The sequence below is a fragment of the Penicillium mononematosum genome (assembly GCF_028829835.1).
Source record: "Penicillium mononematosum strain IBT 11891 chromosome Unknown utg000002l:1.0-8112719.0:1.0-8118358.0, whole genome shotgun sequence".
NCBI lineage: Eukaryota > Fungi > Ascomycota > Eurotiomycetes > Eurotiales > Aspergillaceae > Penicillium > Penicillium mononematosum.
This window is the reverse complement of record NW_026643272.1, coordinates 4030903-4054497: the sequence shown is the minus strand read 5'-3', so window position 1 is coordinate 4054497 and position 23595 is coordinate 4030903. Positions and strand designations below refer to the sequence as shown.

Sequence of the window (23595 nt, the reverse complement as noted above, 5' to 3'; positions counted from 1 at the left end):
CGCACATCTTTACGCATTAGGATAGAACGAAACTGGTTTCATCGGTTAATCAAAGACTTTCTATTCAAAGCTATTATATCAATGAATGGTAAAACATCTTTGTTCCAGCCGACGTGGTAGAACTATATAAAAGGCCAATGCCCTCGCTCGAGTCTCTACATCCACAACACAAGCACCGCCAGCATTCCTCCAAACAACTCTCCAGCAAAGCCCAGTTCGTTCAACCCATCTTATCTACCAACAAAATGGCAGGACGCTCAAGTGATAGATGTCCTTTTATGGCGCGTGAACGTCTGGTGGACCCCAAGGATGATGCAGCTCTTTGGGTTACCATCGAATTTCCTGAAGCAATGAAGTTTACCCATACGGACGAACAACTGATGGATTGGGTAGTTCATCAGATCGGACGCGCCGAGACCAGCATTTCAGCTTGTGCCCAGCATTACCAGAGACACCTGTGTCTCTCGCTCCCAGTAGTTGGGATTCCCAGGGGCGAGGAACACAATGATACAGTCAGGGATCAGGCTAAGACTCTGGCACTCTGGTGGCACGGAGAAATCATGACAGGCAGGGTTTATCTTGACCGGAGTGTGATTTTCCCCTAGTTTGACGGAGGAAACAGTTCTATCAGATATAGAAATTATTGTTCTGTTGGTAGATTGCGAGTATTAGACTAAGGCAAGAGGTATGATGTATGCAGTCAACCGGGATCTTTGAGGGTATCTGACAGATGAATAAAGCAGCTATGTTGGAAAGAAAAAAAAAAAGGAGAAAAGTCATCCCAGAAAGACGCAAAGTTTCAGATGTAGCGAATAGCACATAATCCGTAAGTCCTAGCCCTAAGACCCATATTGATCGAACAACGCAGTCTGAATTCGAGTAGTTCGGCGAAGTTGAACCGCCATCACACAAGTTATGAAATGCCATTTGGTTGAAAGACAACCCGCTCTCAAACCTAACAAAGTAACTAAAGGATACATTAGCCAAGTGCCTGAAATATTAAAGGATCTGGAGTGTCAAAGGAGCAGATATCAGACATCATAAAAGACATTCTCTGCACCCCCGTACCCAACGTCATGTTGCGAGAGTGAAATCGCAGTCCGCATTCGACTGAGTATCTCCTCGCTGCAGGCGCGCGGGCGGTTTTCAAGGTTTTTAAGACGAGGGTTCGATTTGACCGAGGAACCAGATGCACTCGGAAGACATGCTCAGGCGACGTGAGACCGATGTGGAAATCGTTGAATTTGAGAGTTCACCAGTGTCTGCAACCAATGATAATATACATGTATGGCATGGTCTTCGGTATATGATAGGAGAAGAAACCATAAGATCAATAGTCCGAGGATATGTGCCAGAGCGAGGCAAGACAGAAGCTGCCAGAAAAATAACCATTCCAATAGGCGGATTGTGACGCTAGGGGATAAGAGGTGGCTTATACCCGTAGCCAAGAAGAACAGTCGAGTTCTTATGCCTGGGAAGGGAATGGATAATGAGGACATTGTGTGTGGCTGTCAAGGAGAGACGAGAGAAGAAAGAAGAGGAGAAAGAAGAGAGAAAAGGAGAAAACCAAGTACTTCTAAGGTTGGCCATGACTCTACTGGGGAAGGTAGGGAAGGTACTCACTACACAAAATAGGAAGGGACGAAGGAAGGAAGGAGCCAACGCAGTTTCCTAATTGGGATTGTATGGCCAGTGACATCATGTGCCCGTGACATCAGTCACCTGTATTTTGATTTTGATAACTCCAGGTCTACCTCTCCCAATCATACTATCATTGGGGAAAAAAAACCAACCCTTGGAACATGTCTCAAACCGTTAGTCAGGTCACCTTCTTCCGCGTCAAATCTTCTGTCAAGCCTGAAGACCCCTCCAACGAGGAAGGCGAGGCTCTTATGAGGATCTTCATCACGACCAAGCATCAAAGCGGTCATCAGCACTCATCCTGGGGACGCACATCCGAAGACGAAGACACCATCGTCTGGGTTGTAGGTGAGTTCAGCATCCCTTTCAACAATTCTCAAACTACAATATATACCCACACCCCTACAATTCTACAGTATTATACGGCCTAACCCAAACCAATAGACTGGACCGACCCCCGCAGCACAATAAACATCCAACTTCTCGAGCCATTCCTGGCCCCAGACAATCCCCAGCCACCATCATGTCTCCGCGTCACGTTCAGCCCTCCACTCTCCATCACAGAAACACTAACAAAAAACCCCGTGACTGAGCTGTGCACGCTGTCTTTCCGAAGCGACCTTGAAGTGCCAGCATTAAAGCAGATCAACGCGGACTTGATCAACTTCCGCACCACGATGGTCGAACAGCTGGCACAGGCAGCAGGGCCACGGTCGTGGTCGATGGGCATGTTGACCGGCCGAGTAAGCTGCCGCACGAGAAGAGTCCGACTGGGGAAGCTTTTGCTCACCTCCTCGCTGTTGGCTGGGAAAGTATAGAGGTGCATCTCAAGGCCAAGGAGACAGAGAAGTTTGTTCAGAGTATTGCGCCTCTGAGAGAGAAAATGCTGCCACCTATTCCTGGGTTGGAGATGAAACATGTTAGTTTCCAAAAGATCGAGGGTTAAGGGCTCGAATCGAGATAGGAAGAGAAATAAACGAAAGAGAGCGAGGTTTCGTGGATTAATGTTGGGACGTGGATGTAATTTGAGCTGTTGCGTGGATCATAGGATATGTCGGTGATAATTAGAGCAGGTAGTGGAATGGGAAAAGGGCTACTTGATTCAAGGGATAATTGCGGGAATTGTTATTAGAAAAGGCAGAAAATCAATCAAGCGCCTTGGAATAAGATACAACGAGAAAGCAAGAAAAGGAAAGAAGGAATAACACCCTGAGAGAAATCGAAGGCAAAGAAAAGGAGACTTCGTTAACCACCGTAAAATTTTGGGCAGAACCCCGCAATAAGACTCTCGTAGCAAGCGTACTAGGTTGCGCTGCTAGACTTAAATCCGGTGTTTTTCACTCTCTGATCCATCCGTTAGAACCTGGGCACAAGGGGATTCACCTGGGGAAGGGGAAGACGAACCAAGTCGGGAATAGAGCATGTACAGAGCCATCTGATTGCACTCCGCGGTACCAGTGATAGTAACCAGACGCTCATTGCTGCTCTCCTGGGGCTCATTGATCTTGATCACACTGCCGCTAAGGTGACGTATCTCGTTAATTTTAGCACCACCCTTGCCGATGATGGCGCCAACCATGTCATTAGGGATGTAGATCTGCTGAGTCAGTGGCTGACCGGGCATGGCAGCGCCCACGGGAGCAGGGGCTGTTGGAGGTCCACGGCCAGGGGTCGGTTGCTGGGGACCGCCAACAAAGGGAGCGGGCTGGTGAGGGCCTGCACCGCCGTAAGGGGCCTGGGGAGCGGCGGGGAAGTGCATCGGGGTCTGAGGGACAGGGGCAGGAGCTGGCTGGCCGTGCAGGTAGGGAACACCGTATGCACCACCACCGGCACGGTTGGGGTGAGGGTGGTGACGCTTGAACGTATCGGGGTGGCCGTATTGGCCGCCGGCCGGCTGAGGAACGTACGGAACAACTTGCATACCACCAGGGACAGCACCGGCAGGACCACCGCTGCGAGTGGCATATGCCGAAGCTGCGGGACCACCGTAACGCTCGGATAGCTGTTCGACCAAGGTGACAGCGACATAGTAGGTAGCAATGTGGACGGCATCCGCAACACCGAGGATGACGAGGGACCGTTCCGTGGACAGAGGGAGGCAAGCATCCGAGGCATTCAGGCGAGCGCCAGAAGCCTCCTGGATTTCACGAATGCGGCTGCCACCCTTGCCGATGATGGAGCCAATTAGAATGTGAGGAATTAGCAAACGCAGAGGGTACGTCTTGGATTGGGCAGTAGAAGCGGCCTCGAGAGGTTCATTGTTAAGGGTACGGATGATCAAACCAAACGCCTAATATTTGTGATTAGCAATCAAACCCTCGTAACAAACCCATTGAACGGAAAGAAAGGACCTACCTTGGCAGCAGCATCCTGGGGACCGCTGACGGTCAGGATACGCTCCACTGCACCCCGAGAATAATCACTGACAGTGCACTTGGCACCGGACAGACGACGGATCTGGGACACGTTCTCACCTCCCTTTCCAATCACGGTGGCTGCCTCCGGGCTGGAGATCACCGCACGAATATGAACCCAGCTCGACTCGTCCTGTGGGGGCTGATCAGAAGCCGCTCGGTCGGCCTGGGAAGCTGTGGATTGGATGGGCTGGGTGTCAGGGAGACCCTTGCCATTGGGCGCATCGGGAACCACGGTATCTCCCTGGGTATCCTTGGCACCTTCGACAGCAGGAACCTGGCTACTGGATACATCTGTTTCCGCCTCGGCGTCGCTCTTGACTACTTTGTCTAGCGCCGGGCGCTTGGCCTCAGGCTGGTCATTGGGACCGGACGGCGACGAAGGGTCCTCGAGAGGACGCTTGGTCGACTGAAGGTTGGAAGGAGAAGCCGACATCTTGGTCTGTGCTGCTTTTCTTTCACTTACAAGTGAAATCGGAAGGTGTCAAGAATGAAATCTGCTTTCTTCTTTTATGATCGTTTTATGTACACCAGAATTTCCCACGAAAGGTGCTGGTGCTGGCGATCGGAAGGGGAGATTGGTGCTTTGAGAAGATTGGAGAGGCTGTGAAGGAAAGGTGGTACTGAGGAAGTGCCGATGTAAGACGGGAGAAAGTGCAGATTCAAGTGAGAGGGCTTTGCTGTCACAACCGGGGAAGCTTCACGGGGGTTGCCGAGATGCTCGAAATGATGAGGAAGCGGAAAGGGTGGAGATGGGATCCTTGGGAGAACGCGATGGGAAATAGGAAATGAGGCAAGTAGAATATCAAGCGCCAGAAACCGTTGCCTGCTGTACCACACTGTAGCCTCCGATAACGTCTGAATCTGAGGTCAAGGGTGTGGGCTAAACTCGTAATCAACGAGTTAATAGCTTCACTGGCGAGAATCTAATGAAATCTCGAAGAAAGGCGGGGATAATGGAATTGATGAAGGCGATGAAATGAGATCGCGGTGATTAAGGAGAAGAGATGAAGTTGGCGATGGGGGAAGGAAGTCGAGGGTGAAGCTTGGTCACATGACGTCGACGCGAATGTTGCATGGGCGTGATACATCTCGTCTCGTGTTCAATATTTTGATTGCCTCTTAAGGCTTCAATCAAACATTTTCCAGCAAGTCTAAATGGCAATCGAGCTCTAATTAAAAATATTTTTCGTTACTTCTAGAAGAAAATATTTGCATTTCGCGTCACTCCGCCAAAATAAGCATGGATATCTCCGACCAAACGGTGCAGAAGATCCAGAAATTCGCTGAAAAGCGCCAAGAAGCAGAGCAAGTGTCATCAAAAGAACCTCTTGGTGGAACTGCATTGCATGTCTACATGCGACGTTTAGATGCAACCTTGCAAGGGCTTCAAGAGCAAGTCAAACGTCAGCAGGATGAATTGAACAAGGCATGTTAGATTCTCATTATAATAGAATTCCTCGACTGACATGAGTTATAGCTGCGGGAGCGCAATTCCCTTGACCTAACAGAAACGGGCACCGATTCCTGGGCCCGCATCTCCCAAGCCCGACGGGCCAAGAAAGCATACGACTCGCTTCTCAAGTCCGATGACGAGCTCCCAGCAACAGACTCGGTATTGCCATCACTTCTAGCCATTGAAGAAACTGCGCGGCTTGTCCAAGAAAACAAGGTATCTGTCAAAATGGCCGCCGAACAGCTGTCTGTAGACCGAGAACGCTTGCGGGTCGAAGAGACCAATCTACGCGACTCTCAATCAATCGCAAGCGGACTGCGAGAGCGGATTCAGAGAATCCGCAATGCGAACACGAAAAAGGAAGAGCAAACTCCGTCGCAGGTGGCACGCGAGCAGCTCGCCCTACAGAAAAAGCAAAATAAAGAATTGGACCGCACGTCAGCGAGCCTCAAGGTCTCGTTGGATAAGTTCATCGATGAGACTCTTGCCCCAATGCTTGCTGCTGAGGATCTGGGCGGCCCGACTGTGGGCGATGCTTTCGAAGTGTCGGATGCTACGCTAAAGGCGGGTTATACAGCACACGGCAAGCCTAAGAAGCAGAACGAGGCGGCAGAAACAGAAGATGGAACACAGCAGCGGATTGATAAGTTCATGAAACGCAATGCGGAGGAGGCTCCCATAAACAAGAGAGAGGCAGCTGCGAAGGAGATGCACGGTCTTCTCGACGCTATGTTGGAGGCCGACTCCTATATTGATTTGGAACGCGACTCGGCGTCTTCGAGATTTCTCGTGAGAGCCAAGGTCGCGCAGTTTCACCCTCGAGATGCGAGGCGGCTTCGATTAATTGATTTTGGCCGCTCACTGGGGCATTGAATGTGGAGAGTTCTATGATTGAGTGACAAAATGGTATTATTGATTCATGAATGTGTATCTTCTCATATCCTGGTCCTTTGTAAACATGTCAAATACTACATAACCCGGCATGACCTCCAAATGACTCCCTACGAACCGTGAGAAAAGAACACCTAGAGATGCTTGTGAAAACGCTGAATCAATCATAAACATCCCGACAAAGGGTGGGGAAAGAACAATAACAAGTACTTCAAATAGGCATCATTCCAATCGTAGACTTCGGCGTTTTGGCCCTGGCATTCTTTCGCGGCGCAGATGACTGGCTTGTTGGACGATCGCCGGATTTGGCCTTTGGGCGTGCGCTTTTGCTCTTCCAGCTGCCAGTGGAGCCATATTTACGCCTTGACGGTCGTTTTCCACTAGCAGGCTGGCGCTTGCGACTCTTGGAGCCGGAAGGCGCAGTACCTGATTCCCAGTCGTTACCAGAGTCATACCCATCATCCCCGGAGATGCTGCTGGAGGGAAATAACGACTTGTGATATTTTCAGCCGCATTGCTGGGTGCGGTTGCAACAGGATTATCCAGATTGAAGGCAGAAACATCATCCATGAACAAGTCGTCGTCGCTATACTCATCACTGCTGCTGAGATTGATGACATTATGGTGGTTGGGATCCGGAACAATGCCGCTGGTCTCTGCTTCCTGCTTCATTTCCAGGTAGCGCCGCTTTGCATTATCAACCAGTCCCAGAATCTGCCGGCCGTAGCGCTTCACCTTATCTTGGTCGATGCCCGGGATCGCGGAAAGCTCAGTAAGATCTATCTCATTGTTAGCTTGGTGTTCCAAAATGATCAAAGAACGAGTATTTACTTGAGGGGAAGGATATGCCCATATCACGTAGCACCTGATCAGAGAACGGTTGGCACCGAAGGCCCTTCTTAACGACAAGCTATAACAACTGTCAGTTTCTTGATGGTGTACCGATAACTACGGCGATTACTCACATCTTGAAGCATGATTTTGGCATGCTCCTGGAAGTCCTCCACAACTACACGATGCATATGATCAAGTTGATCCAATTTCTGATCGCTGGTGATTGGAGGGCCCATCTCGTGTGTGTTCGCGCGGCGAGGCTTGCCGGTGGTTCGAATCGGTTCGAAGCCATCACTATCCTCATCGGCCGAGAGACGTGCAGCTGGAATACCGGTATATTGATAACGGTCAAGGCGGCGGTCTTGGGCAGCTTGGACTGGAGAAGAGACCATGGTGGACTGAGGATCGCCGCCAGACTTTTTCTTCTGCGCGGCACCTGAAGGTTTGCTCTTGGCTTTAGCCTTGCTATTCGGCGACGCGCGAACCAGCAATTTCATCTGTCGCTGGCCACTCTCATACTCCGCTGCACGCCGGCCGAGAACGAGGTACTGAACAGCAAAATCACTCTTGTTGATCACATTGTCTTCGGCCAATGCGTCTTCACCCAGCAGCCGGTAGAACAGACGTTCGGCTGCTCCACGGTCGAGGTCAGATCCCTTCCCATATCCCGGCATCGTGCGATGCTCTGGAGCTTTAGGCCGTTTGCAGTCTCCGCGAAGTATGTCACTGCAGTATAGCACGGTCACCTTCTCCTGTGTGTTCTGGAATTGTCGCACAATCTTGATGGCCCAAGATGCCTGCTCAGTAAAGTCATGGAGCTCAAACACCAAATCGGACTTGCAGTTATCACAAGTGTCGTTGCAGTCCTCTCGGCGGAAGTATTCCGCAAAATAGGCGAGGACTTGCACTCGTCTGCAATCGCTGCGGTTCTCACAATATTGAACCACATTTCGCAACATCTGTTTTTGACGGGCTTTTTGCTGACCATTGCCATCCCCTGCATCGATCATCCGCTTCAAGGTTGCTGTGTCTTTGTATCCGAAGTAAAGATAACAGCCAGAACGTTTGCCGTCTCGACCAGCACGACCGGTTTCTTGATAATACCCCTCGAGACTCTTTGGGATACTGTGGTGCATGACAAATCGCACATCGGCTTTGTCGATTCCCATTCCGAATGCAATGGTGGCAACAATGATATGCACTCGGCCCATCTGCCACTTCCTCTGAGCTTCCGATTTTGCATTGGCTGACATACCAGCATGATAAGCGAGCGCCTTGAGGTGGTACTTCTTCTGTAGATCCTCTGCAACCTTGTCGCATGTCTTTCGCGAGAGGCAGTAGATAATTCCACACTGATTCAGATATGAGCTTGTAATGGTCTCCGCCATGCTGGCCAGAACCTCATCATTCTTTCCCTTCGACCGTACCTCGTAGGTGAGGTTAGGACGGTTAAAACTTTGCAAGAACACTTCACAATCAGTGATTTTAAGATTATGCATCACGTCAACTTTGACATTCTCAGTGGCGGTGGCCGTCAAGGCCATGACTGGCACACCAGGGAACCTGGCTCGAACCTCTCCTAGCTCCTTGTAATCAGGTCGGAAATCGTGGCCCCATTGGCTGACGCAGTGAGCCTCGTCGATGACGAGGCGTGCTAGTCTGTTTCTTCCGTGAAGCTTCTCAAGGGCTCTGATCAAGGTTTGGCTTTTACTGAGCATCTCAGGAGTAATGTACAAGACCTCCATCCCCTCGCCAGCTGCGTTCGAGAGCTGGCTCATGATCCAGGATTTTTCCTCTGGGCCGGTGTCGCCGTTGACCATGAAGGCCTTAATGTTCAGTTTCCGCAGGTGTGATACCTGATCCTCCATCAGACTCAACAATGGAGATATAACGATTGTTACCCCCGTGGTGCGTCCACCCGTTACCACAGAAGGTAATTGATAACATAGAGACTTTCCTCCTCCAGTAGGCATGAGAATGAAAGTATCTTTGCCAGCAAGTGTCGCATCAATTGCTTCAAGCTGATTGGGTCGGAATCCGCGGAGATGGAATCGCTCTTTCAACACTTTCCTTACTTCTTGAGACCATGGATGGTTTGACCAGAAGGCGCTATGACCGGGCGACTTCTTCGGGACGGGGGCTTTGAGAATGTTGCCGGACGTCTCTGCGAAAACTTTGCGGTTTTGACTGGCTTGCTCGCGGACGGGTATCTGATAAGCACCATCGAAGCCCCCTGCTGCCTCTAATATGTCATCGTCGGTGACATTCCAGTCGAACTCATCGAGATCCATCGGATCTAATGGCGGCGTGCCCATATTCCGCGAAATACAGTTTTCATAGCTACTTGCCCGATTTGTTTCTTTGGTTTTCTTAGGACTCGTTCGGGGTAAATGCTGCTGGCCACGGGATTCTGTTTTCAAGTCGGTCCGCGAAGGAGAGAAAAGAGGGGGCTCCCGTGTGACTGCGTGGGCTTCGAAGGTGGGCTGAGTGTGTTTCTCAGATGGGCAATCGTGCGCTAACTCGAGAATATTGGCTTCAGATAGGAGCTCACAGATTTTTGATTCGGTTTGTTCCAACTCTGCCTCAACTGCTCGACTCTGCGCGAGCTCTTCTGGCATAGTTGCTGGGTCTAGACCTTGTGAGATCACACGTATCAAGTTTTGCTTCAGATCTTGCTTGCGAGAAACACAGCCCTTGTGGGTGTTTTGATGTTTTTGCAACAATTCAATTGCCTCGATCTGAGCAACAAGAGCCTTGTTCTCGGCGATCAATTCTGGGACTGGCTGACCCTCCATGGCCTGTTGGTAAACAATTTCAGAATTCTTCTGCAGAGTAGACTTCAACTTGGAAATCGCATGCCCGAAGGCATTATGTCCAAGGGTCAAAAACTTCAGAAGATCCGGATCCTTCTCCTCTGAGCTGGATGGCTTCGACCAAGGTGTCGACGGGATAGGGTCTTTGACAAAAGTCGTTTTCTTTGGCTGAGTCGATGGTTGCGCAGTGAGCGATGCTTTGGGCGTAGAGTCCAATCGTGAACGCTTCGTCTCAATCTTTTTCTCATCCGCCGTTGGACTCATCTCGGGGAGTATTGGGTACAAACTCTCCTCAGCATTCAAGATCATCTTATCGGCGGGATCTTCATTATCAGGCCAGTCGTCAAAGAGATCATCGTCATCATCTGAGTCCGCGATCACTTGTTTCCGATGGCTCCGTTGGGCAACAGGTGAATGATGTCCAAGTCGTTTCACCGCGCTTCGGGGATTTGTCTGAGTTGTTTGAGCTGTCTGACGTGGGATTGTGGGCTGTTCCGAAACAATGGCTTTAGTGGCGGGAAACGGAGCCGCCTTCGAGGCAGTCCGCACTTTCGTCGCATGTTTCGAGGGCGATAGAAGATCGGAGGTATACTCGTCACTTTTGCGCTTCTTGCCGCGTTTCTCACGAGTTGCGCATGGGGTGCTTTCTTCTGCCCATGGCCCACGCGACTCACCAGCCGGGAGAGTCTCCGACGAGGATAATAAGGACCGATCAAGCTCCCCTGTCAGATCAATCGATTCGATCTGATGCTGTTCAGGCGCGTGGAAACTCTTTGGTCGCGATGGAGTCGACTTTGGCCGAGAAGGTTTGTATGATGATAATGGTGGTTGGCGGAAGGACTCTGATCATTGTGCAGATTGTGTCAGTTTAATAATTCCCGCGAAGTTCGTCTTAATCGGCCACATACCTCGAGCTATGCTTGGCTGTTTCGGCGAAGCCCGTTTCTTCGTACTTGACGGAGTAGGGGTGGGGACCGCATCGTGTCGGCTCAGCATTCGAGGCTTGCTCGCAGATTGAGGTAACAACCTAGCCATTGATACATCCGTCTCATTCTCCGCGTCTTCAAGGATATCATCGAGGGCCGCGAATTCGTCTGTGGGGGGAATAGATTGCTGTGATACGTGATTGTTGCATTCAGGCAAGCTGGTTTGCGCCAGAGGGGGTTGGACAGGGTTCCCTTGGGTTATCAACCATTTGAGATGAGTTGCTAAGTTATTCTTCGTCATGGGGGCCTGTTGCTGTCATGGCCGTGGATCTGTTTGGAGTAATGAGGGCAATCGCGAAACTGATATGGACGCGTCGGCACGTGAGCGGTCAACCAAAATCAATCTATAGAGGCAACTACGTTCAACTAAAAGTTACTCGACCAAATTGGACTAAGAACATCAAATCTTGTATATACCCATCATTCTTATTATATGTTCTTCTATTTGTCACAGTTTAGATATAAACAAAATTCAGTGGTGGAAGCAGCAGGCCTACAGACATAGATCTGATCTGGAGGGGGGGCAATTCAGTGTGGGGAAAGGCATAATTTCTGCCCCACGAAAAGAACATCAGGAAAACTCACCTTCGTATCCAACATTGAGCCAAAATGGGCAAAAAGACCAAGAAGTCCGCCGAGCACAAGGACCGCGTAGCGGCAAAGCAGTCAAAGAAGACCGCACAGAAAGAAAAGAGATCTAAAGCCAAGGGCAAAGATGCAGACAGCGATGCTGAAGACGCAGACCTAGATGCCATTCTGGCCCAGTACGCCGAAGAGCAGGCCAAATTCTTGAAGGTTACTGAAGTTCCTTCTGAGCCACCGGTCCCACGCTCGTCTTCAACCCTGCTAGCATCTCCGTCCAACCGAAATGAGCTGTTGCTTTTCGGTGGAGAATACTTTGACGGGACGCATGCCACTTTCTTCAATAACCTTTTCGTCTATTTGATTGACCGCGGCGAATGGAGAGAGGTGACTAGTCCCAACAGTCCTCTTCCTCGAAGTGGTCATGCATGGTGCCGAGGAGGAAACTCCGGAGGCATCTATATGTTTGGAGGTAAGATTGTCTTGCTGGAAGTATTGAAGTTTTTTGTGCGGAGACTAACTATCAGCAGGAGAGTTCTCGTCGCCGAAGCAAGGCACGTTCTATCACTACAATGACTTTTGGCACTTAGACACAGCCACAAGAGAATGGACTCGGCTCGAGGTTAAAGGAAAAGGCCCTCCCGCTAGAAGTGGACACCGCATGACCTATTTCAAAGTATGTGTTTTAATTTCAGCTTCTATTTTCCATTGGAGCTAACACCGAGACAGAACTACATCATCCTCTTTGGTGGATTCCAAGATACCTCTCAGCAGACTAAGTACTTGCAGGACCTGTGGATCTATGATTGTAATCAGTATACCTGGCACAACCCCGCGTTAACCCTTGCTTCCCAAAAGCCCGATCCTCGCTCATCATTCTCTCTGCTACCGCACGATACTGGAGCAGTCCTCTATGGAGGTTACTCCCGAGTGAAGGCAGCTGCGGGTGGTGGTAAGCAAGGCAAGGGCGGCGGTCCCCAGAAGATGGCTCTCCGCCCCATGGTTCACCAGGATACTTGGTTCTTGAGAGTCACGCCCCCTACAGCTGAGGCTCCATCGTCAACAGCACCTACAGTTCGATGGGAGCGACGAAAGAAGCCCGCTAATACGCCCAATCCGCCCCGTGTTGGCACTACCATGGCATACCACAAGGGCCGAGGAATTATGTTCGGTGGTGTCCACGACGTGGAACTAAGCGAGGAGGGTATTGAAAGCGAATTCTTCGATACTCTCTTCGCTTGGACCACCGACAGAAACCGTTTCTTCCCGTTGAGTCTTCGACGTCCCCGCGCGCCCGGCAAAAAGCAGCAGGCAAACCAAAATGCAAAGTCTAAAAATAGGGGCAAGGCGGACGAGGAGGAGCTTTTGGCAAACCTGAAAGCCCTGGAAGCTAAAGTTGGGATCCGGGACAATGAAGATGATGATATGGAAATAAGCACGCCTCAGTCCGAGGAGCCTGTGGAACCCGCACAGCCCTCGGTTGTTCGCTTCGAGATGCCCCATCGGCGATTCAATGCCCAGCTAGCAGTGCAAGATGATACCCTATTCATCTTTGGCGGTACTTTTGAAAAGGGTGACCGAGAATTCACTTTTGACGATATGTATTCCATTGATCTAGTCAAACTGGACGGCGTCAAGGAGATATTCTACAGGGAGCCTGAGAATTGGAACCTCTTGAAGGAAGGCGAAGACAGTGACGAAGACATGGATGACGAAGATGACGACGAGGAAATGGATGAAGATGATGAGGCTGAGACCGAAGCGATGTCTCTCGATGCTCCTTCGCCTGCTCCAACGGATGTGCCATCTGTTACCAAGGACATGGAGCAACTCGAAGTTGAGGAACCAGAAGAGCAAAATGTCAATGACAGCCGACCTTTGCCTCGGCCATTCGAGAGCTTGCGAGAGTTCTTCAGCCGCACTTCTGAAGAATGGCAGAATATCATGATGGAAATTGTCAAGGAGAGGGAAGGGTCTGGTGACAAGACTGTCAAGGAATTGCGCAAGGCAGCGTTCTCTCTGGCCGAAGAAAAGTGGTGGGATAGCCGAGAGGAAATCATGGCTCTGGAAGATGAGCAAGAGGCCGCGGGTATTGGAGAGGTTGTCAGCATGTCTGACCGCACTGAGAATATGGGAGGGGCTGGTCGCCGCCGCTGATACCCTCTACAGAGATGCAAAAACTTATTTAAGCGTTAAATGTCCAATTTTTGAGATTATAGATATGCTTTCCTTGTGTCCACCTATTATTAACCCCCCTAGCTCTGGGCAACCTTTGCCAACACGTCTGTCACCAGCGCAAAGTCTCGCTCCACGTCTACTCGCCAATTTGAGATTGCAATGCGGCAAGCAGGGGATCCATCCCAGCTGGTACCCGAGACGAACATTCGCGAGCTCTCGTTGATCTTGCTTCCTAGCTCGCGGTTCAAGCCCTCATCATTCGCGCGGAACAGAACAGACATAAATGTCTGATCGAGCAGTTCGGATTTGGACGATGTTTCTGGCAAAACTGTATACGCAGAATGCTCGAAGACCCATCCGTAGATCTTCCGGGCAAGCCTTATCTGACGCTCCAGCATTTCTTGGTATCCAGACTTGCCATGCGACAACAACGATGCATACACCGGCAACGCTCTGAATCGGCGAGAGTTTTCAATTCCAATATTTAAAGGTGATGGGATGGAAGGGCCATCGGAGCTTCCAGCAGCCAAGTAGGCTGCATTTGCATTTTGGAATACTTGGGATGCCACGTTCGGGTGTCGGGTAAAGAAAAAGCCACAGTCGTAGGGAACGTTGAGAAGTTTATGACCGTCACCGGTAATCGAGTCGACCAGATCTATTCCTTCACAGCCCTTCTTGATTGTCGCAAACTCCGGGCTTTCACCAAGAACACGAGCAAAGATTCCAAATGCTGCATCAGCATGCATCCAGGCTCCGTACTTGTCGCACAGCTGGCGTATTTCTTTCAAATCCGCACCACTTGTTGCAAAACGACCAGTATTGACCTCTCCGCAAGATATCGCAACAATGCTGACCTTGTCTGTTCTCGCAAGTTCCTTCTCAAGCTTATCAATATCAAACCGGAGCGGGTCGTCGGCTCGGCAGATGTTCTGTACGTTGGAACGACCGATGCCTAGCACACCAGCAGCCTTCACGAGGGACGAGTGTGGCAGCGTGGATAACACTTGCACCCCAGAAAGACCCAGTGCATTCAATACCTCGAACAAGCCCTCTTCGCCAACACTCTGGAGATGACAGCCTTTTCTCTGCGCCGCCTTTTGCAAAATAAACTCGCGTCCACATGCTAGGCCAAGGATATTGCTCCCAGTGGCACCAGTAGTGAACGTTCCGTTATGCCAGATAGAACGGTCTAGCCGGAAGAGATCCAAAAGGAGGCCAAGTGCGTTATACTCCACATCGGTGACAATTGAGTGATTTGGGAGATGCACCTGGACGTTCTGATCGTAAGCAGATACAACGTTGTCCGCGAAGAGCGCTGCCGGAGTGGTCCCGCCAGTGACGAAGCCATAGTAGTTGGCACTTAGGCTTCCTCCGTTGAATGCCGGGACAATATCATCGAGAATGTGTCGCTGGACAGATTCGAGATTGGATCCTGTATCTGGAAGTGTCGCGGGGAGCGAAGCTCTAGCCCGCGCCAGGTTCTCGGCGCTAGGAAGAATGCCTGAGACCCAGGGTCCCTGGGCGGCCTTCCATAGATCCTGTTGAAATTGGTTCTGCATGGCTGAAGTGTGTGCCTTGGGGGAATCAACAGTCTGGCCAATATATACCAATGCCGGGATCTCGGTATTTGCAAAGTGAACGAGGCTCCCTGTAAGGTTCGGCTGTACCTTCCAAGAACAGTATTTGATTCCTTCGGTTCTTACACATAAAGTAGACCGAGCTAAACAGATATCCTTGAAAGACACCAGGGCACATTCAGACGGAACGTCCTAGATGGCGGGATAAGTGGGGCAAAGCTGTGAGTCCGATGTCCGGAGTTCTAGTTCCGGTGCATCTTACAACCTTCCAAGATTGGAAATCTTGGAGATACATAATGTCGAAGATGGGGGCCTAAGTAGGACCTACCTAGGTAGGTATCCATGGATCCATAGTTAAGAGTGGTGACTCATGCTTAGCCTCAGGCGCCGACCGAGTCAATTTGGACTATGGCTGCTTTTGCTCTGTTTCTCATCCTCCGACCCTTATTCCCTATTGCTTTGACATCTCATTGGGTGCTGACGAACGCCTAATTATCCTGTCAAGTTCGGAGCGAAGGGGTACGGAGCAGAGATTGTATCCTTCACTTCATCTATTTGTTGCTAAGTCAACTACCAGCTCGCGTTACTCTCCGAATTCGCCTTGGTAGTGCACAAGTTTCTCCTTACTTGAATGCATTGGATAACCTTATCTATCTTGTATATCGTGATGCATATTTCAGGGGCGCATAGTCAGCCCTGAGCAAGGAGAATCTGTCTCAGACAACGAAAAAAATAAATCGCGCGAGACCAATGCCCATGATCGAGACTCCCCTTTCCCAGACCATGTCGCAGTCAAAAGGACGGAGAATAGTACCGTCAAAACGACTCGCAGAAGAAGTCCAAAAATTCCAAATTCAGTCGCGCATGCCCCAGGAAAGTAAATTTATGCCAAGCCATATCCAATCCAGCGCATCTAGGTTCAATGATCGACGCGGATCGCCCTTCTTATGCATGTAAATATTCCACATTCTGTCATCGCGCGTCTCCTGCGTTCCACATGAAGCCCCTGGGGTGAAGATACGCGGGGCTTGGTCCTACATAGACAAGTGGTCACGTTCAAAACTTTCTTGCGACGATGGCTGTCACTCCAGTCTTCACCCACTCCTGAAGCACCTATTGTCGAGAGGCCGACCATGTCTGGCCACATCAAGTTCGCGGAGCCGACCTCGGATAAGGCTAGCAAAGACGGCGCTAGGGGGGCGCGGACAAGAAAAGGGGTCGGCACAGAGAGCACCTTCTCCAGGAAGTGAAATTGTTTACCCGACAGGATGGAGACTAGTGCTCACCACCACAGGGTATGTGTCAAGTGAAATCAGATTTCGGATGAGGAAGGTTGACGTTCTATAGACTCTTGATTGGGTTTTTCCTCTCTAATTTGGATGTCACGATTGTGAGCTCGGCTCTCACGAGTATCACAGATGACCTGGAGGGCTTCGAGAAGAGAAGTTGGATTATTACTGGATATCTGGCCACATACACAGGTATGACTCAAATTGCGGTTCTATAATGATTTATCTTCCCTTTGGATTACTTTTTCCCTTGAAACATGTATCTTGAAATAGCTTCCCACCGTCTCTGTCTCTCCCATAACTGATCTCGTACTACTCCTAGGCTCTATGGCAATATGGACGAAAATCAGCGATATAGTCGGCAGGAAACAAACCACAATCGCTGCTCTTGTTATTTTGCTCGCATTTTCTTTTGGGTGTGGGTTTGCTCAGACAGTTGACCAACTGTAGGTCTAACGTAGTTCTGCGCTCATTTGCTGTCCCAGGGCTAACTACTGAGGCAGTATAATATTCCGAGCACTCCAAGGCATTGGGGGCGCTGGTACATACGCTTTGACTATCCTATGCGTCTACGAGATAGCTCCCAAAACGAAGCTTCCAATCTACAGCAGTCTCATGTCATTTTGCCTTGTTTTTGCATCTTTGATAGGCCCAATCGTTGGCGGTGCTCTTGCAGAAAACTCGGCCTGGCGATGGACATTTTTCGTTAAGTACGTGAATGCTCAGTATCTGTGTTGGAAAGTATGCTAATTAGATTATTAGTGCACCCCTGTGTGTTATTGCGATCGTTGTTATCATCGCAGCGATGCCCAAACACTTCGGTCTTGATCAGCACACTCCCTCATTTCGAACACGAGCCTCATATCGCTCGTTTGCTAATCTCGATATAGTGGGATCGCTTTTGATAATGGCTGGCTCATTTTTGATAGTCGCCGTATTGAACGAAACCAATCTGGCATTCTCATGGTCCTCAAGGGACGCCATTGCGCTCCTTGTGCTCACGGGGGTTTCATGGATCGCCTTCTTTGCCTGGGAATGGTATATCTCGGGCATTCCAGGCAAAGACCCCATATTCCCCAAGCGCTGGCTTTTCGATCGTCCATGGCTGGGAATACTTATGTGAGTCCATTTAAAGTTCATGACTATCGTACAGTGCTTCTGACGCCACTTTTAGTTCTTCGTTTGTCATCGGCGCACCGTACAACGTCGTCCTAGTATATGTTCCACAGCAAGCCCAGCTTCTGTTGGACAAGTCGCCTTTGGACGCTGGTATCTATTTGATTGGGTATTCTGCTGTTGCGGCAGTTGCCGCAGCTATTGTCAATATTGCCAGCGCTAGGGGACGCATCCCGTTTATTTATACTCTGCTCGTGGGCTGTACAGTCCATACTGTCGGTGTTGGGCTGCTCTCTACCATTACCGCTTCTAGGGGCTTCCATGCAACAGATATTGGTTATCTAGTGATTGCTGGTACAGGGATGGGTCTGACAATGGGCATCCTCGTGCTATCGCCACCATACATAGTCGAGGACAGAGACCTGGGTATGTGTTCCCCTGACAAACTTCTCGATAGTAAGTTGACTGATACATTGACTAACTGGTCCGTCGCTTTTCGTTGTAGCCATTGCCACTGGCACCGTGGTTCAGATCCGCTTTCTCGGCGGTGCTATTGGTCTTGCCATTGCATCTAATATCTTGAACGGTCGTCTAGCGCAGCGTTTGCAGGGTGTTTTGACGTCACACGAACTGCACCTATTCCTTGAGAACGTGAAATCGATAAAAAGTCTATCTCCCCATCTACAGGACGTGGCGAAGAGCGTTCTAGCTAGCAGTTTCAATACGCAGCTGATTGTTATGATCGGATTTGCGGCTGCTCAGCTACCGGCGTCTCTACTACTGCTAAAGGCAGGTCGGCAGCTTGCGGCCAACAAACCCTCGGGTACAAACTCAGAGTAAAAAAAAGACTAGTTCTATCTTTTCTCTTTTGGGAATGATTTGTCTTGGGAACAGAATGCGGAATTAATGACGAAATAATCTTTCATTCAATGGATATGCCCGAGGTCAATTTGCTATAATGTGTCCGTCCCAGACATACTATAAAATGTTAATATGGTCCAAATTAAGCACATTGTGAGGAATATTCGATGAGGAAGGCCTTAAGCATAGCGTCCAACCTACATGTATTCCGCACTAGGTATAGCTATATATATATCTAGACATGCCTCTCAGTATAGGCAATGTTATTTCATGCCGTCCCACTCCCGATCCATATATTGATGCATTGACATTGGCTGCTTTTAGGACTTTGTCCTTGTTCCCATGAAGCTATATACCCGCAGAGCTTCCAAGGTCCATGGTAGTAGTTAGGTCCTATGAATATTGAGATTTCCCTGTGGCTCTTCTCCTAGCCTCCCATTATATATACAGTAGGTTACCCATCTCTCCGTAAATAGTATACGAGTAGTAGACAAAAGGAAAACACTCAAAAATTTTTCTTTGGGTGATTGCAGGTTAACAACAAGGCTGAGACTAAAAAAGTGGTGCCGTTCTCCGCAAAGCGGCTTGTCACCAACGCGCCCTCTGTTTTTAGTCCGCATCAACATCGCAATCATGGCCGCGAAACTGATTGATCGACGCTTCCATAACGTTCCAGGTTAATATAATCTTCATTTATTATCAATAGTTAGTCCACTGGTCTCGATACTGATAATTTGACCCTATCCAGGTAAACTTCGGGTTTCCGAGCTATTCTTCGATGTCCCTGTGGACTACAGCAAGCCCGCTGGGGACACGCTGAGGCTCTTTGCTCGAAGTGTCAGTCGCTTGAACAAACCCATCGAGCCCGCTAAAGAAGAGGACAAGGATGCTCAAGAGGGCAAGCTACCTTGGCTGGTCTACCTGCAAGGTGGCCCTGGTTTTGGATGTGGTGCCCCGCAGTCTTACCCCTGGGTTGAGTTCATACTCAGCAAGGGTTATCAAGTGCGTGCCTTTTATCTTATAGCTTGTAGATTGATGCTCAACCATTCTCTAGGTGCTCTTTCTGGATCAACGAGGCACTGGCCTCAGTTCGACTCTCACAGCGGGAACCCTTGCCCGCCAGGGAGATGCAATCAAGCAGGCCGAGTATCTCAAGAACTTCCGTGCAGACAGCATTGTCCGCGATTGCGAAGCCATTCGTGATGTTTTGACGCAGGATTACCCACCTGACCAGCGCCGGTGGAGTGTCCTTGGGCAAAGTTTTGGTGGCTTCTGTGCCGTGACTTACCTGTCAAAGTTGTATGTTCTGAAATAAGTTGATCCCCATACCCGGATATCCCGCTGACATTACTCAACTTCCAGCCCGGAGGGCTTGAAAGAAGCTTTCCTTACTGGTGGCCTTCCCCCTCTCACCAACGGGCCAGATCCTGTCTATGCGAAGACCTATGGTGCGCTCCCCTGTTTTCTCGAGGTACTTTGTACGAGGCATTGACACGAAAAACAGAAAAGGTTAAGGAGAGAAACGAGGCTTACTACCAGAAGTATCCCGAGGATGTGGACCGTGTGAAGAATATCACGCAATACCTGACTCAAAACAAGGTCGCATTGCCATCCGGGTTGCTCACTCCGTATCGCTTCCAGCAGCTGGGCATTATGTTCGGCTTCCACGGTAAGACCCTCGATCCAGACAACCAAGTCTATTGAAGCTAATACGATCTAGGTGGTTTGGATAGTCTGCATGGTAAACTTTGCTTTGTCTCGTGTAGGTCGCAGTAAAGATGCTAACCCGAGTCTAGATATTGTGGTCAGAGTTACCAACGACTTGGAGATGTTTGGATTCCTTACTCTGCCAACTCTTTCCGTGATTGACAGTAATGGCGGTATGGATAAAAATATTATCTATGCCATTCTGCATGAATCAATCTATTGCCAAGGGTAAGAAGAAGCTTTCGGTGCTACCAACTTTCAATAGCATATCCGAGTCTAACAATGAATATAGAAAGCCGTCGCTCTGGGCTGCTGACAGGCTGCGCGCTAGCAACCCGCAATTCCAGATCAATACCTCGTTGCCTGAGATCTACTTCACTGGCGAGATGGTAAATAGCCCACTCATTTGAATCTTTTCAACAGAAAGGTCTAACCAATCCTCACTTAGGTCTTCAAGGATATGTTCAAGTCCTACTCAGAGCTCTCAGAGCTTAAGGAAGCGGCTGAAATTCTGGCTACGACAGACGAATGGCCGGCCCTATACGATGAGGCTCAATTGGCCAAGAACGAGGTGCCGGTGTATGCTGCAACCTACATAGATGATATGTATGTTCACTATGATCTGGCTACAGCTACTGCTGCCAAGATCAAGAACTCCAAGCAGTTTATCACCAACACCATGTACCACGATGCGCTGCGCAGCAAGTCGGGCGAGATTATGCGTCAGCTCTTCAACCTGAGAGAAGATTCACTCGATTAGTCCACATATGCGGCGTTGGATTTCATACGTATTGTGGATTTTCTAAGAACACATGAACTCAGAACAAGTACCAGTGAAGTTTACGAGAGATTTTAAGATGTAGAAGTAGACTAGAATACGATACAAGGAAAGAAATGTATATGTAGGGCTGGGGTGGATGTAGTTGGGTATAATAAATCACGAGATAGTATATACAGGAAACTTTCTTCGTCGTCTGAGTACGAAAGCATCGGAAGATATCAGAAAACCTGTTTGAACTGATCAGTATTGCCACCTTTTGCTGTAATAACCACGGAGCGAGATAAAGTACGTACCGCACCGCCAATGATGAATAACCTCTCTTCCTCACGTTGCACCCACTGAGCAATCTTGCTAGCGCTTTGGGCAAGTGCATTTCGATTAGTGTTCGGCTCAGCGATGCAATATAATTCGAATACAGGTGTTACCCATCCGAACGAAGTGGCTGACCGCGAAACACAGTGGTGAACTTTGACATGGGTATTCTTGGCGTGGATGCTCGCGTGCAAGTTGTTGTACATCGACATCAATCTATAGAGAGTCAGAATCATTGAATATTACAGGCAGGAGTGTAGACTAGAGCAGTGCTCACCTTCGTCGTCGAGTCAACGAGGAAAATTCGGGGGCATACGATGACATGGTGAATTGTACGTTGGCACGCGATTTGTAAAGGAAATGATGTAGAACAGTTCCAGGAACTATATCAGTAGTTGCGGGCCGGCCCAGGTCAATTGCCGTTTTGATTTCCTTTAGACTGCCGTTTCTCTCCATTTGCTGTTGTATCATCAGTACTACATACCGTTCGATAGCATAGAATTGTCCGATCTCACCTCCACAAGAGCATCACGCATGGCTTGCATCTCAAAGAAAGCCTCTTTGTCGGGACTGATAAGAACGATGGCAACAGACTCGTCTTTGGTGATCTCTGCGCTGTTTTCGATGTCGTCGCGAATGTCAAGAAAGCTCACATACATGTATAGATAACCGCTGCTGTTGAAGCCAGGCAAACAGACGGGGATCCAACTTTCCCCGCCGCCAGCTTTAACTCCGTCGGCTTCGAAAACCATGTTGAATAAGAGCTGTAGATCGCCTGGATGTAAGGAGTGCTTCTTGGGCCGAACAACACTGACGAGTCTTCCGCCGGCCACGAGCAAGCCATATAGAAGACTACTGGCTTTAGTTTTCAACAGTGCATTGTTGATGGCGTGTCGGTGTTGTTTGCGGATTTTCAGACACTCCAGAGCCGATAGCAACGTCGATGGAGATCCTCGTGTGAAACTGTCTGCCAGAGATGAGAGAAGGGTCTCCGAACCCTGTAAGGGCCGCGACAGATCAGTAGAAGGCCGCACCGAGAAGAGATGGGTTAAAGAAGGCAGTGTTAATGTAGATAAGATCTGCATATACAATGCTTCCAGTTGAAGCCGAAGCTGATTGTCGCTCTCCATCATACGGCTGATTGCAACGAGGTGCAAAGATCCCCGTGTCAATACAACAAACCTAGTGTCACCAGCGGAGAAGCCTCGCAGATGATCATTTGCATCTTCGTAAAATGAGATAATTGTCTGGATAACCCCGACATAGCCGGATATCAGGCCGCCATCGCCGTGCCTTGTCCAAATCGGCTTACCGGCGGCGGATAGGATCACATAGTGCTTGCGCTTTGCTTTCCACCGCTGGAGTAGCAGCTCTGATATGGGTTAGTATTATAAAATAAAGAGACCATTAATTATTGACACAAACCTTCGTTATCGCCTTCCTCGTTGAGCTCGCCGACGGCTTCAAATTCGCTCAGAATCCCATCGTCATCTATATCGTCAGCCGCAAATTCAGGGAAGTCAAGTAGACCCGTAGCGCCTTGTCGTTGACTACCGGGCGCTGTAGAAGCAAAGTCCATAAAAAGCGCTTCAACATCCCCGGGATCACCATTTGGAATTGAGCTTCTAATGCTAGCGGAGTCTCCAGCTTCGCTGCCCCGCGGGCTCGCCAACTGGCTGAGGCTCGCCCTGGCCTTTGGACCCTGGCCCAGACCACGAACAGCTAATGTGGAGTAAGCGCTATCAGCAGCTTCCGGTGATTGGGTCTCGACATCGGTTCGTGAGATAGCTGTCGTTGCCTCTGCCTGTAGAGCTGTCCGGGAGCCCGTTTCATCGCTCAATAGACTCAACGTAGTAGGTCGCGGGGGTAAAGGGGGTCGGTCTCCTTCTGAGCTGTCACTGCGCCCATCATGATCTGGGATTGAGGGGCTGGAAAGATACGGTTGCTTGGAGGTCTCGACAGGCTGTTGGCCGTCGGTTTTTGGGTCTTGCTGTGTATTCATCCCCGCTGCGGGCATGCGCTTTTTGACGCGGGCGGTCGTCGCGGGTCTTCACGCCATTAAATGCTCATTGTTTATTTCAAATATTCGGAGTCCTTGATCAGTTGTGTTTGTCAAACTGATAGTTGCCGGACGTTGACGTCGGCGAGTCGGAGCTA

General features: G+C 49.7%; 10 protein-coding genes across 10 annotated transcripts; 6 read left to right on the top strand and 4 right to left on the bottom strand.

Moving 5' to 3' along the window:
- Positions 1 to 245: 245 nt before the first annotated feature.
- N7519_003323 (uncharacterized protein) lies at positions 246 to 605 on the top strand (the record flags this gene model as incomplete). Its single annotated transcript, XM_057290101.1, has 1 exon — positions 246 to 605. One exon carries the CDS (start codon positions 246 to 248, stop codon positions 603 to 605), a length of 360 nt encoding a protein of 119 aa, XP_057151303.1.
- A 1197-nt stretch (positions 606 to 1802) lies between these two features.
- On the top strand, positions 1803 to 2459 carry N7519_003322 (uncharacterized protein; the record flags this gene model as incomplete). The annotated part of the gene is made up of 2 exons (XM_057290100.1): positions 1803 to 1989; positions 2086 to 2459. 2 exons carry the CDS (start codon positions 1803 to 1805, stop codon positions 2457 to 2459), a joined length of 561 nt encoding a protein of 186 aa, XP_057151302.1.
- Positions 2460 to 2962: 503 nt separating this feature from the next.
- Positions 2963 to 4491, bottom strand: N7519_003321 (telomere maintenance protein PBP2; the record flags this gene model as incomplete). The annotated part of the gene is made up of 2 exons (XM_057290099.1): positions 2963 to 3931; positions 3997 to 4491. The coding sequence occupies 2 exons, from the start codon at positions 4489 to 4491 to the stop codon at positions 2963 to 2965; spliced, it is 1464 nt and encodes a 487-aa protein (XP_057151301.1).
- Positions 4492 to 5298: 807 nt separating this feature from the next.
- N7519_003320 (uncharacterized protein) lies at positions 5299 to 6384 on the top strand (the record flags this gene model as incomplete). The annotated part of the gene is made up of 2 exons (XM_057290098.1): positions 5299 to 5454; positions 5536 to 6384. 2 exons carry the CDS (start codon positions 5299 to 5301, stop codon positions 6382 to 6384), a joined length of 1005 nt encoding a protein of 334 aa, XP_057151300.1.
- Positions 6385 to 6624: 240 nt separating this feature from the next.
- N7519_003319 (uncharacterized protein) lies at positions 6625 to 11276 on the bottom strand (the record flags this gene model as incomplete). The annotated part of the gene is made up of 4 exons (XM_057290097.1): positions 6625 to 7181; positions 7234 to 7312; positions 7368 to 10891; positions 10958 to 11276. The coding sequence occupies 4 exons, from the start codon at positions 11274 to 11276 to the stop codon at positions 6625 to 6627; spliced, it is 4479 nt and encodes a 1492-aa protein (XP_057151299.1).
- Positions 11277 to 11644: 368 nt separating this feature from the next.
- Positions 11645 to 13774, top strand: N7519_003318 (putative Kelch repeats protein; the record flags this gene model as incomplete). Its single annotated transcript, XM_057290096.1, has 3 exons — positions 11645 to 12089; positions 12148 to 12293; positions 12347 to 13774. 3 exons carry the CDS (start codon positions 11645 to 11647, stop codon positions 13772 to 13774), a joined length of 2019 nt encoding a protein of 672 aa, XP_057151298.1.
- Positions 13775 to 13872: 98 nt separating this feature from the next.
- Positions 13873 to 15354, bottom strand: N7519_003317 (pyridoxal phosphate-dependent decarboxylase family protein; the record flags this gene model as incomplete). Its single annotated transcript, XM_057290095.1, has 1 exon — positions 13873 to 15354. The coding sequence occupies one exon, from the start codon at positions 15352 to 15354 to the stop codon at positions 13873 to 13875; it is 1482 nt and encodes a 493-aa protein (XP_057151297.1).
- Positions 15355 to 16505: 1151 nt separating this feature from the next.
- Positions 16506 to 18617, top strand: N7519_003316 (uncharacterized protein; the record flags this gene model as incomplete). The annotated part of the gene is made up of 7 exons (XM_057290094.1): positions 16506 to 16618; positions 16720 to 16853; positions 16984 to 17107; positions 17165 to 17371; positions 17424 to 17780; positions 17836 to 18233; positions 18283 to 18617. The coding sequence occupies 7 exons, from the start codon at positions 16506 to 16508 to the stop codon at positions 18615 to 18617; spliced, it is 1668 nt and encodes a 555-aa protein (XP_057151296.1).
- A 654-nt stretch (positions 18618 to 19271) lies between these two features.
- On the top strand, positions 19272 to 21105 carry N7519_003315 (proline iminopeptidase; the record flags this gene model as incomplete). The annotated part of the gene is made up of 9 exons (XM_057290093.1): positions 19272 to 19314; positions 19387 to 19640; positions 19693 to 19937; positions 20001 to 20086; positions 20143 to 20307; positions 20359 to 20379; positions 20435 to 20573; positions 20638 to 20734; positions 20794 to 21105. 9 exons carry the CDS (start codon positions 19272 to 19274, stop codon positions 21103 to 21105), a joined length of 1362 nt encoding a protein of 453 aa, XP_057151295.1.
- Positions 21106 to 21344: 239 nt separating this feature from the next.
- Positions 21345 to 23455, bottom strand: N7519_003314 (guanine nucleotide exchange factor MON1; the record flags this gene model as incomplete). Its single annotated transcript, XM_057290092.1, has 5 exons — positions 21345 to 21353; positions 21420 to 21654; positions 21716 to 21897; positions 21954 to 22810; positions 22864 to 23455. The coding sequence occupies 5 exons, from the start codon at positions 23453 to 23455 to the stop codon at positions 21345 to 21347; spliced, it is 1875 nt and encodes a 624-aa protein (XP_057151294.1).
- Between the last annotated feature and the right edge of the window lie 140 nt (positions 23456 to 23595).